The 13,678-nt window shown below is 38.4% G+C and overlaps 1 protein-coding gene across 1 annotated transcript in view; it reads left to right on the top strand.

The window, feature by feature from the left end:
- The window catches only part of LOC120623594 (neurogenic protein mastermind-like), a 47,062-nt gene that overhangs the window by 16,139 nt on the left and 17,245 nt on the right, over nt 1-13,678 (top strand). The window contains exon 3 of the mRNA XM_039889639.1: nt 6,859-7,611. Coding sequence (XP_039745573.1) covers nt 6,859-7,611 — 753 coding nt within the window. The remainder of the gene's footprint in view (nt 1-6,858; nt 7,612-13,678) is intronic.

Genomic DNA, 13,678 nt, shown 5'->3' with positions numbered 1-13,678 from the left:
ATTTTTCTATCTTGTGAGAGATGAAAGCGGAGCCGGGTGCTTCCAAGCAACCTTGTCATTAAGAAACTCATCAATTGTATAATAACCTCGCTGTAATAAATGTGTTTTAACACATTCTTTAAACTTATGGATTGGTAGGTCCAAAATTACCTTAGGAATCATATTATAAAAGCGTATACTCAATCCCACAAATGACTTCTGCACCTTTCGCAGACGATATGCAGATGTCACAACAATGCTGCTTAGCGGCAGAAATAATCATGTTGACAGAGCCCGGACGAGCTCTATCACAAAAAGCTCTACCACTTTCTAATAACATATTTTATTTGCAATTTTGTAGATTTTTAGTAGCAAATTTAGATGAAAAGACGTTTCAAGAATATTAAAGAATCCGAGTATAGCTTCCCTTCAGGCATACCAGTAGGTATGAAAGTAAAGCTCATAAGCTAGTATGAAAGTGCCTACTGCAATTTGCAACGTTGGCGAAACTAATAAAAACTTTTGGGCCTAGTTTTAACAGGCCTATTAATTATTTTTTGTAGTGGAAAATACAAAAACTGGGCCATTATACATTCTCAAACTTACGGGAAAATTACGCTTAGGAATGTACCTACTAGCTGGGTAGTTATTAATATTAATAACGTGGTTTAAATAGGAATATTTGTCGAAGCCGAATTTGTTACAGAATTCTCTTTTTAAATCTTCATTGACTTTGTCATCACTACATTATAAATATATTTTAACCAAACGTAAGTCTGAATATACAAACAGGCGGAGCAAAATAAGGTTGAGTTAGCGGCCATTTGCTCCATTGTTAATGTATATTTGGTTTATTTTGTATACTCTATTGTCTAATCTATCCACAATTTTTGTATCGTATATAGGAAAATCTTAAATCTTTACTATAATATCAATGCAAAATATTGGATAGATGTTAGTCAGTCAACACGCCAGAACGGCTGAATGTGTCCTGACGAAATAATAATAATAATAATATTTGTTCATCGCTTTCCTCATTGGTAGACACAGAATATACCAAATCTGAAAGCGAAGATCTAGGACTTTCTATAAATCGAAGCAAAACCAAGCTCATGGTGGTAGATCGATCGAGTAAACTTTCCAATATTTGCAGCATTCAGGATATAGACACTGTAGAGACTTATACGTACCTGGGTTCCTTAATCTCTAGTGATGGCTCATGCGTTTCCGAAATAAAACAAAGAATAGCGATAGCTAAGGTTGCGATGCTTAGGTTAACAAATATCTGGAAGAATCGTAGCATAACGAATAGAACCAAATTGCGACTCGTACAAGCACTAATCTTTCCTATTTTCCTTTATGGCGTAGAAACTTGGAATTGATGCGTTCGAAATGTGGTGCTGGAGGCCAAACGCACAAATGTATCAATTCTTTCACAACTCAAAATTAAAACACGTCTTTCTACCATTTGCCTTCAGCGCATCCTTAGTTATTTTGGACATATCACACGCCGCGGAAACGAGAGCATTGAAAAGTTGATAGTGGTTGGAAATGTAGAAGGCAAACGTCCCCGTGGCAGATCTCCAACCCGGTGGTCAGATCAACTAAGAGAAACTGGTGCCCGTACCTTCTATAACGCAATACAAATGGCCAAAGACAGGACCCGATGGAGAGAGATCTTATATGACAAGATTACTCGCCATACCAGTGATCACGATCCTCAGTCATGAGGGAGCGACTAAAGAGAGAGAGAGTTTGTATATTCAGACTTACAATATATTTTTAAATGTAGTGATAACAAAGTCAATGAAGATTTAAAAAAATAAACTCAAGTACCAACTATAACAATAAAAATAGAAAAGAAATTTGAAAAACAAGTATAAAAAAGCGATTAAATATTAAAATAGCGCAAGATTAACTTTTTATCCCGAAAAATGTTTATCCCCTGGGCATAACAAAAACAAATCTTGTTTTTTTTTCCACAGAGCAAGAGATCGATTTTTTTTTTGCATACTAGTTCAGGTGTCACAGAATGCTTGGAAGCGTATGCCATACATATAAAAATTCGAAGCGAACGAAGTCGCGGAAAACAACTACATAATATGTATAAATTTATAGCAACCTTGCTGTAGCGATATATAGGCAGGTGGTAGCGAGTCGTGCAACATAATTGCCAGGCAGCACGTGCTACGGGGACGCGACGAATCGCGCCCGGATGTAACCCGATGTCAATTGACTTGACCCCTGCCGTCGCATCCCGTGCCTCATTCGGTTTGTCATCAGTATCACAGACTAAAGAAGACTGTCGAACAGATACTTGTGCAACGAAGTATTTGACATCTGTCATAACCCACAGCCTATTAAGGTCCCATCAAAGGTTTCCTACCTCGTGGCAGAGGCGCTTAGGATTAGAAGAGGTGAATGCTACAGTGGTCCTGCTTAATGAGGTTGAAAGACTTAAACTATTCATAATAAAATCTATGTAGTTCTTCACAGCGAGAAAAAAGATTATAGCTTTTGCCCGCGTTATTCGTCAGAGTTTATAACGGCTATTTACAAATCCCCTGGGAATACTGCGATAAAAATTAGCCACCCTACTTTTAACGTACCGTTTGCCAAAGATCAAGATTGGTCGCATTGGCCCGTAGGAAGGACAAACAAACAATCAAGCATTCTTTCGCATTTATAATATTAGTAGGGATGTTACGATTCTTGACCATATTTCTGAATAAATAGTTGTCTTCTGAATATCAAAATTCGGTAAAATTTTCTCAATAGAAAAAAATGGCAATGTCCTCCTACGAAAATTTTAAATTTTGGGATAAAATTAGTTACGTAGTTTACAAATACTAATTAGTTACATATTCATCAATGGATAAAAATAATACCACAATACTACACATAACATGTAGACATTATAAAGTAATTTGGTTGTTTGAATTTTTTAAAACTATGATATTATTTTCTGACAATACTGATAAAACACAACATAATATTTAATTTAAGATTACTCCTAGAGTGACCAAAATCATGCAAAAACAAAAAGCAAAAGCAAAAAAATAACGATTGGGAGATTTAATAATAAGCGGTGATAGCACATTGGTTACGAGCTCAAATTCACTTTCGGGGCGCCGAGTTCGAATCCCAGCACGCACCTCTAACTTTTTTAAGTTATGTGCGTTTTATGTAATTAAAATATCACCTGCTTCAATGGTGAAGGAAAACATCGTGAGGAATGAATCTATGGTATGTGGACTACAGCCTTAACCCCTTATCTACTATGTGGAAAACCTTTTAAAGCGGATTATATAATCACTTGAAGCACATCTATTATTCGTATTATACACATTCACACTCTCACTCATTACACACACACACACACACACACACATCACACACACACGCACACACACGCACAACGTTAATTTGCCTAAATATATAATATTTTAAAACGCAACTTACTTCTTTTACGCATATAACGGATATTGTTATGGAAGAGCGGATTCTTCTGATACAGGTGTATTACTACTACATCTAAAAGAAGGTTCCAAACTTGCAATCTTGTTAAAACTGTAAAAATTTGGAAAAAATAAACTATTTATTATTTATTTATTATTTATTATTATCATTGTGGAAGGAGAGTCGTAATCTGTAATGGGTCGGTAATGGGTTGATGTGATGAAGCGCGTATCAGGGAAAACGACGGCATCACCCTTGGTTTCAAAACAGAAACCTTTAACCTATTCGGACTGTCTCGAGCTGATTCCCTGTCGATAGATATGTTAAGATCCTAATACTGCAGTGGCGATGCAATGTCGTCTTGGTGGGACGAGTGTGTACCTGCACCAATGAGTACCTTCCTATATCTCGCCTCGTGTTAGCGGTTGTGAGGCAAAATGAAATCAGATGTATCTCAAGTGCTACTATAAATAGCTGTTAGTAGAGTTTCAATTAAAGTAGTCGCATTACTCGTAGAACAGTTGGCTGGCATAGCTGTTAAGTATCAGTTTACCGTTCGTGTCATAAATGTATCAACATGTTTTTGTTGTTTGCCTAACATTTATAATGTACGATTAAATTTAACCGTTAATTCGTTCTTCTGATCTTTTCGGATTATTTAATGACCTAGTCAATTTGTTCCGCTCGTTACTTAGGGATGCGTCTTCAGCTAGAAGTTATGTAGGGAATTCTGAGCTACACAATCTTGTGCCGCTTGTGTCCATCAACTTCATGAAACTTCTGACGTCCTATGATGAATCTCCACCTCGTGTAATTAGTTTGCTGTGAATATCGGTCGGGGCTCGACATTCCAGCACCAAAAATTATATCAAACTTCTGAACTATGCCACTGATGTTATCAATTAGTCGAACTATGCTGGTAACTCTAGGAGATGATTGTCATAGATTGACAGCAACAATGTGACGATCAATGCTGTCTGACTCGCAAACTATTGCACTATCAATTAAAATACGCAATTAGAGCCAAAGTAACATACATTCAGCTATATAACAAAACATGGGTAGCTGCAATAACCGCAATGAGAGCATCGCAAGTCTCGCAATCCTATTTGAATCCTTATTTGTGATTTGATCACGGATCTCCGAGCACAGCTCTCTCACATATTTCGATGAGTGACTGGGGATTCTTATGTAGTAAGCGATTATATTTTACTTCATGTTACATTGCTTCATTTGTAGGGAACTTCAAAATTCTACGGTCTTGTGCGTCTTGTGTCAATATCTCCGTGTATCGTATTTTGATCTTTCTTCGTGTGAAGGAATCATCCCTTGCTTCGTCTAGTCGTTACCATTAAAGCTGCCAATAGGAACAATAGCTTTCTGGTCATACTTTTTTTTAAGTTATACTTTAAGTTTTGACGCTGCAACGATAAAGCTAGGCAGGTTGAATATCGCAAGGCTAAGTTGCTTCGCATCGGTGTCGCTATAATTATTATTCGTGGTTTATTTATTGTACTTAGATCTTATTGTGAATCACATTAGTAGCCTGATAGGACTGCGCAGTGTGGTTGCGCAAACAACGCGGTTTCGCAACCATCGCCTCGTATTGTCTCGTGCCGTTCACTACGACGACCTCCGAAACACCGCACTTTCCACAAGAGTCTTATCGCTCTACAATTTTAGGCTTTTCTAATCGAAGGTTTTCACTTGTAAATTAAACCTTTGGTACGTGCTTTTTTATGCTATTACAAGTCAATCAAGTCAATCTTTGCCATGTTTCAACTGGTCGCCGGTATAGCTTGGCACAGATCACCTGCAGTCTCAAATGCCAGTCCAAAAGAAAACGGCGCATCTTGTAATTATATATCCGGAACCAGGAAATAATAGCATATCTGTCGGTATTTTAACTTTTTGCCTACGAGCTTTTAGTTTTGAATTACAGTTTGGCAGATTTTTCGATCGACTTTTTCGAGGAATAAGTTTGATAGAGTAAGACTAATTGGCGATTTAAAAATCAGACTTAAATCTAAAAGGAACAAACTGATGGCTGAAAACTGAACTTATTTTAACATAAGCTTTGGTCAATATACCTTCAATTTTTAAGCATGCGCATTGTATGTAAAAATTGTCAGTTCTTAATGCTTTTTTTGTAAACCATTTATGTATACCACCTTTAAAACTCATACCCTTAATTTGTTTGGAGCGTTAAACCGTTTAGCTTACACGTTATACGATCAAGCGTATATTACTCGTAGTGTAGTAATCACGTGAAGGTTATGATAATATTCCATCATTGATGTTTTAATTGCGAACAGTAAAAGGGAACATTCTTTTTACGTGCGTTTACGTGTAAGGCATTTACAATTACAGTCTTAATTGATGGCTCTCTTATTTCTCAAGTCTCGGCACACGTTCAGCGGCAAGTGTGATATTTGCACACGTGATATTATATCAAGGTCGGGCCGACCAGAATTTGAATTCGCAAACATCGATGACGTCTATGCAAATATGCTGTAATAGCGAAATGTGCAAATTGTTATAGTGATTTCTTAAGATTTCTTGATTTCGAAACGCTTCGGAAGATTTTATTTCATATTATATTTATTTGTTATTTATTAATACATGGTTTATGCGTGTGTAGCCGTTATTTTGAAAGGAAATTGTGAACAAAAAAGGAGCCATGCTTCCTGAAATATTCAAACCCCTTTTTGACCTAACAAACGAAATGCACTAAAGATTTTATTAACTTGTATTAAAAACTTGGTAAAACATAGTTTACTCTTGCAAAAGAAGGTATGGTAAGAGTCTCAACCAGCCTCAACTCTTACTATCAACCCATCCCAACATTACCTCGTTTAATGTTTATATGAATATAAATGCAGTCGAGGAGTAATAATAATTGATAGAAGAACTTTTTTTCTAATTCCATTCTGTTGGTATGCAGTTCTCCGCATTCTGTTGTATATCAATTGATTAGGCACCGGATATAATTCCAGACTTACGAGGTCAGCTTTAATTCAATTTGTCAGCAGTACTTCTTAACACTTACTGACAAATATTTTTCTATTTTTTATAAAACAAAGACCAGTTCTTGCCGTTATCTTTCTGCCCGAATGCTAGGGTTCAAATTAAAAGCACACCTCTACTGTTTAAGAAAATGATAATCTGTATGACATAGGTTGTATAATTTTTTTTATTACAAATACTTAATTTTTTTTTGGGAATTTCAATCAATATCGACGGGTTTGCGTCATTAAAAATACTTAAACACATATACATCTTACTTCATTTGTCACATTATGCCCATAGCATAGTTAATATACGTTAGAAACGATATTCTGCTATCATAGCAGAACATTGTTTAAATTTTTTTTAATGTAATAAATATTATACTTATTAATTTTCTTTTGTTTGTTGCAGCAACAAAAGTTTGGGTGTGGCGACTACGAGCCCCCAGCAAAACTACAGTGCGTAGGTGGCGGCGGCACAGGAGGAGGTTCGGGTGAAGGACTAACGAAGTTCTCCGTTGAAATAGTGCAGCAACTGGAGTTCACCACGTCCGCCGCAGATTCGCAACCGCAACAGATCTCAACGAACGTGACGGTGAAAGCTCTCGCCAACGCGGTGAAAACATCCGGCTCCCCGCCGCCGTCACAGCCCCCGCGCGTGCCCTCTCCGCTGGACTGCGAGCGAGAATGCAAAGCCGAATGCAAATCCGAAGTGGCTGATGACGAGTTTGTTGGTCTGGATGAGTGCGCGGCGGCCCTCGAGCGCGACGCGGCCTCTGCCTTCCCTGGCCTCGCCGACCTCATCGGCGAGGACGATGGGGACGACGCGTTCGAGTACCTCATCACTGAGATATCCGAGTATCCCGAGCTAATGAAGGATTTCGATCTCGATGGTGGAAAACTTAACGGGGGTGGAGGTATGGGAGGTCTTGAGCCGCCCGAGGGAGAGCCGGCGCCGCGGCCCTACGGCGGCGGAGAAATGTCTCCCGCGGCGCAGACGTTGAAGCACATGGCGGAACAGCACCAACAAGCCACGGGTGGAGACTGGGCGCGCTACCGAGGCTACGGTGGGTACCGGCCGAGACCGACGCAGCCACCGCTAGAACATCTGCACATGTCACAACAGCAGCAGCTACATCTGTCACAGCCTCATCATAACTTACAAGTAAGTGTCCTCTGTCGTGTTAAATTTATGTGCCAGTTAAGTTACCAAGACATTAAAATTTCTCTCTCTGTTAGGATTCATAGTGTTCAGACAGTATAAGAAATTCATTGTACGAGAATTGACTCCTTGAAATTGTAATACTAAATGAAATCAGCATCACATGTGTTCCAAAAGAAACAGATATAAAATTCAAATGCTATTAAGTATGCCAACGCCTCGTTTTTGTAGGACGCCATAATTTCAATTCCGCGCGCTAAAATTTTCAATATGTACGGATAGTATGACCGTTTCCGGTAACGGCCCGTGTTATATGCGCATTTATGGGATGATATCGAGGGATATTATATACGTGACGTTGGCGAATCCCCGTTTCTTGGCACTCCATAAGAATCATTGCAATGAATTGCGTTTAGTAATTGGAAGTCTTATTTATTGGGTAATTCGTGTTGTGAAAGGACATAAAAAACATGGGAGTCTGGTGTAGTATCGACCGGGGGAAGGATGCGCGCGCCGAGCGGTCGCAGTCGGAGACTACGAAGGGTTAGAAACGAGTGCGACAAGAATATCCTTGCCGTCTTCTTCTATCGCTTCTATATCATTTGCTTATAGCCTATATCATATAGATCCACTGAAATTAACTTTAAGGAAATCCGAGAAGGATTTCCATGATACCGATTATCGAAGCATAGCTTGTCTGACCCATACGCACTATATCGCAAAATAGGCGCCCCGCGTGGGAGTAAATTGTATGTATAAACCGCATAGCATTCATTTGTTATCAATTATCATTCCAGTAAACAAATAACAAAGAATGTTTACATTTTTTATGGAATGGAAATTATTGTAGCAAATACCAATAATGTATCATGACAACTCTAATCTACTTGTAGAGAACGCGTTATTGCCTTAATTAGAAAGTTTAGGATGTTTTGGGCTATTTTTATTTGAATTAATAAAAATAAAGGTATTTTTAGTAAAACTATTAACCGGTATAGGAAAGCTGTATAAAGAAGTTGGTAGAAAATAAGAGTATTAGAGTTTTATTCAAAGTCGATAAGTTTCTTTTCTCTCTGGCAGCAGTGTTTCGTAACTCAAAACGTCGTTTCAACAATTTAATACTATACTAAACGTAGGGTACTCAATGGCTTTTTGAGTTGAAAAAAAAAAAAACCGTTTAATTCTTAAACGATCTCCTTATATGTTATCATGAGTAGCGGGCGTAGGTTTTTTGAGTCGGTCAGGCAAGCAAATGATGAACTAATTATTTTGATATAGTTTCAGTATAATATTATGTCGTAGTTGGTATACATACGTGTTAAATATAAACAAGTCTGAAATAGAATTTGCAATTCGCAGATGTGCTAAGGCCACATGTTTGACTTATTTAATATTACATACGCACACGTAGTTCCCACCTAATTAAATAATGTGATTTTTGTCGATCGAGCCACTAGCTGATGCCCGCGTTCTTCGTCCGCGTTTATTACGGTTTATTTTTAATACAAATCCCGTATGAACTGTTTGATTTATATGTGGAAGTCCGTGGTTCGATCCCCAGTGGGGGCTTTTGTGAATTTATAATTACCGAATTTGCTGTGGTCTGGTCTGGTGGGAGGCTTTCATCATCATCACATTGACCCCTTACCGGCCCGTGCACGGGTCTCCACCAAAATGAGAGGGTGTTAAGGCCGTAGTCCACCACGCTGGTCCAGTGCGGATTGGTGGACGGGTCGTGGAGGCTTTAGCCTAGGCTAGTTACCACCCTAGCGGCAAAACGTACCGCAAAGCGATTTATTCCTGTTTTCACTAACGCTAGGCATCGCGTAAATCGAATGCTTAATGAAATAGGTGATGTCTATATAAAAAAAACGTTTCACCAAGTCTTAGGTAATAACTATTGGTGGGCAATTTTTGTGTCTAAGTGTCTCCTTAGATAAGGCGTTACTTATTTCGGCATTGCCTTGATCGTTTTAGTGAAAACGGGCATTCATTTTCCAGTACGCCTTGTAGAAACCGATTGAGTAGGCAAATCCTAAACAGGTAAGTCCGCTACCATCCTAGACTGCATTGACACTTACCATGTGAGAGGGGCTAACTTGTAATGGAATAAAAAAAAACCTACTCCTTACTGAGTACACGAACATGAAAATGATAACAACATGTTCAGCGACAGATGACATCAGAACATTTGAATGGAATAAAAAGTGTAACCTCCCGTCCATTTACTTCCTGCATCGAGAACACGTGTCCCACCCACCCACAGTCATCTCGACACTCCCTTAATTAAAAACGCTCTATTGTGCACAGTACATACATAGGTATTATATTCAATGTTCATACGGCCTAGTGTTGCCATCCGATTGTATTTTATGCGCTCCTGGTAGTTAGTTTAGGTTTACACCAGCACGGCTAGCATGGCCAAGACACAATAATCTCGCCGGGGAAAGGATAAAAATTTATCTTCTCCCACAGCTTTATCAGCTTGGCGCACAAGTGGAAATAATATCCAAATAATATATGCTTAAAGATAAACGGTGGTAAACTTCTCCTATTCCATGTTCCCGTACTATAGAAGGTGGATACGTTACTTATACCCCCTCTCGGGGGATATAAATTTTATCTCCTGCTTACGCTAGCCCTGCAGATACTGCCCCAGAAGGAAGGGAAATCAGTTTTTGACCCTTTTTATCACTTTTTATAAAGTATTTTAAACTACAATGGTAGGTTATGCACTCCATTTAACAAAATGGGGAATAAAGTAGACGACTTATACTTCAACTAGATACAAGTATGCTATGGTTCGGATTGCCCTAGTTTGACGCGATGATGTAAAGGTATTGAATATAATATGTAGAGCATAATAATTCGCGCGGCATATAAACACTTGAATTTTATTAAAAGTAGTGTTGCATTTTATTGGGTTGAATTCAGTTGCTTTATCTCTCGAAGACTATATTAACTTTTCAACATAGGTTTGCGACATAATTTATGAAACAACAAAGGTTTGCAACATGCAACGAATCTGCTTATGAAAGTGAATCAAAGTAAACTTATTGCTGAGGTATCATTAGATTTGCAGGTTTATTATTAGAATGAACTTTATGCTTGATCCGAGCTGTGGGTGTCGGTGACGTCGGCTCGTGGGCGTACTATACGAACCGTTAGATAGACTAGCGAGTAGCGATCCGTGACGTCACGATCCAACAAAATCATTACCGGGGGAATGCTTAGCTGTGAAGCTCAAGAATTGTTACTACGCCGTCTCCACATGTTGTTTTTACTTATCTATAGATAGACCGACTCCTTAATAGTTATACACATTTCCATAAAACTGTTGAGTTAACTGAAGTATCTATAGGTTCACTCAACAGTTTGACTTGATGTACTAGTATAATACATACTAATATTATAATTGCGAAAATGTGTTTGTTTGTTTGTCCTTACTTTACACTATAACTAAGCAATCAATAGACTTGTTTTTTGGCATAGGGTTAGTTGAGAGGTCAGGGGACGGAGAGTAACAAAGACTACTTTTTATCCCAGGATAACCAACGGTTCCGACGGGATTTTTAAAAAACCGTAATAAACGCGGACAAAGACGGGCTAACAGCTATTTACTAATAAGTCTGCCTAATCGCTTATGATTTTTAATCTAGGGGACCTACGATTTCTCGACAGTCATATGAACAGTAGAGGACGTGATTTTCGTTTCGTTTCAGAGTATCCAGTTTGCTGTATTGTCTACATTTTACTACTTTATTTTCTATTTAAACTCAAATACAGCGAAACCTGAATCTATTTCGGTCTCAAGCGAGGTATAACGGAAAACCAGTTCAGCTCGACATAGGTTTCACATCGTCGCGTCGTCGGTTAGTTCGCTATTGTAGGTGCGCGTCGTGATAGCAATCCTCGGCCGCGCGCGGAAAGGCGATGCGCGACTAGATAAGCGATTCCGTTAGCTTGTCTGGCTGTACAATACAGCTTAGCGGGCTATTACGCATATTATATCGCGGCGAGTGGCAGATCGAGGGAGCGGTGCGGGGCGTAGAACTGGTTTGCGCTTCGCGTCCCGTCCCGATGTTTGGACTTACGCCCATGTCTTTAAACTGGCAGCTGTCACCCGTGAAGACATTTCGTGCCTTGCAGAACGCAATGCGAATATAAAGGAACTAAAGAATGATAATATTATAGTTATATTTTATTGCTAACATTATCAATGCACAATAAAATTTTGAAAACGTAGAGATGCGTGCCGGAGATCGATCTAAAGACCGGAACCTAGTAGACTAGCCACTCGGCTATCACCGCTTGTTATACCGTACTGTAGCTTACTTCGCTATACCAATTTTATGAATGCCAAAGTTGCTACGTGATTCAAACAAACAAAGAAGGTAGTATGAACATATAGTCGTTTATTCCAGGTTCTTTCATATTAGGTATATTATATCTATATCAAATTATTATTGAAATTGATAATTACGGTTTTATTTATACAAAATATTTTAATGTGTTCATAAACCTGACCAGAGTGAGCACATTAAATGACTAATATCATTCCAATTACCTAAATAGATATCCGCAATAACAGGTTCTACCAGAGAATAGCACGATGCCGTTGATACGGTTGTAAAAATGATTTCAATTCTGTTTATTAGGTGTTAAGCAACAGCTGAACGAATAATATTTATTATATAGCATAGCTTTAGGGATCGCTGTAAATGTAATAACATGGGTACGATAAGCATTTTTCTTAAATTATTTACCTTACAGGCTAACACATTTCGATGGATTACCGTTACACCAATAAGTTTAGGGCAAAGTTACGAATGCTTTACTTTCCGAAAAAGCAATTAACTAGATTTGTATGTAGTTCTTAATTTCATCAATTACCATCACCACCAAAAGCAGTCTACCCGATGGATAACCTGTTAGGGAGTGTGGTAGTCATTGTTCTAATCGGTTCCTACGCGACATCGGTTAGGGGCACGTGTTTGTCGGTAGGGTGGTAACTAGCCACGGCCGAAGGCTCCCACCAGAATATACTAGAATTCTGCGTACAATCTATCGTTGCGACGGATTGTCTATACTCATTTAATTTCGGTCGGTAAAGACGGTCGATTGGCGCAGTGGGCAGCGACCCTGCTTTCGGAGTCCAAGGCCGTGGGTTCGATTCCCACAACTGGAAAATGTTAGTGTGATGAACATGATTGTTTTTCAGTGTCTGGGTGTTTATATGTATATTATTCTATTAAAATATTCATCAGTCATCTCAGTACCCATAACACAAGCTACGCTTACTTTGGGGCTAGATGGCGATGTGTGTAGTCGTAGTATATATAAAAAAAAAAATTGATTACTCGAATTCTACCACCGCCCGACCGAGACGCATCCTACCACCTAGAAGGTCACAATATGAGCGAATAACCTTAAGGGTTTCATAAAAAGTAGACAGGGTCATCTGTCTATTGGGCTAGAGGTCAAAGAATTATTATTACCCAACACGTAGTTCAACGTGTTGGTAGGTACCCATTACATTAGCGATTTTTCACGCGCAACTGACGTAAGGTTTTATGTGGAAACTGATGGATACAGCGGTCAGCCTTAGCCAATAGAGAAGATGGTGACGGTCATAGGTAAGATTCTTATGTAGGAGACCATGACAATAAAACTTTTTGGGCCTCATCAATAAACGTGTCATAACGTCGGAATAGAGTTAAAGTGTGTAACTAGTTTTTAGACTAGACTAGACTAATGATAAAATCTAAGTAAGTATTAATCCTTGTACACAAAAATAAAGCTGACAGATGATCATTAGCGTTTTTTTTTTGCTGTATTTTTTTTTATTTATAAATATAATTTATCAAATTGAACTAAGTTTAATGTTTTTTACACTAAATAAAAAATCTCTTATCTCCTTTTAGGTAGATCTATATCACTTGGGGTTCAAATTAAAAATTAAATTTTCAATCTGCTGTAAACAAGATGTGGGCATTAATATCGTAACGGAATTAACTGAGCTAGAATTAGACTCTTTTAAATAAAAAAGCTGGAACATATAACTTTCCAC

Source organism: Pararge aegeria, chromosome 5, assembly GCF_905163445.1.
Source record: "Pararge aegeria chromosome 5, ilParAegt1.1, whole genome shotgun sequence".
Classification (NCBI taxonomy): Eukaryota; Metazoa; Arthropoda; class Insecta; order Lepidoptera; family Nymphalidae; genus Pararge; species Pararge aegeria.
The sequence above is the reverse complement of the archived record's forward strand: the minus strand, read 5'-3'. Positions and strand labels throughout refer to the sequence as shown.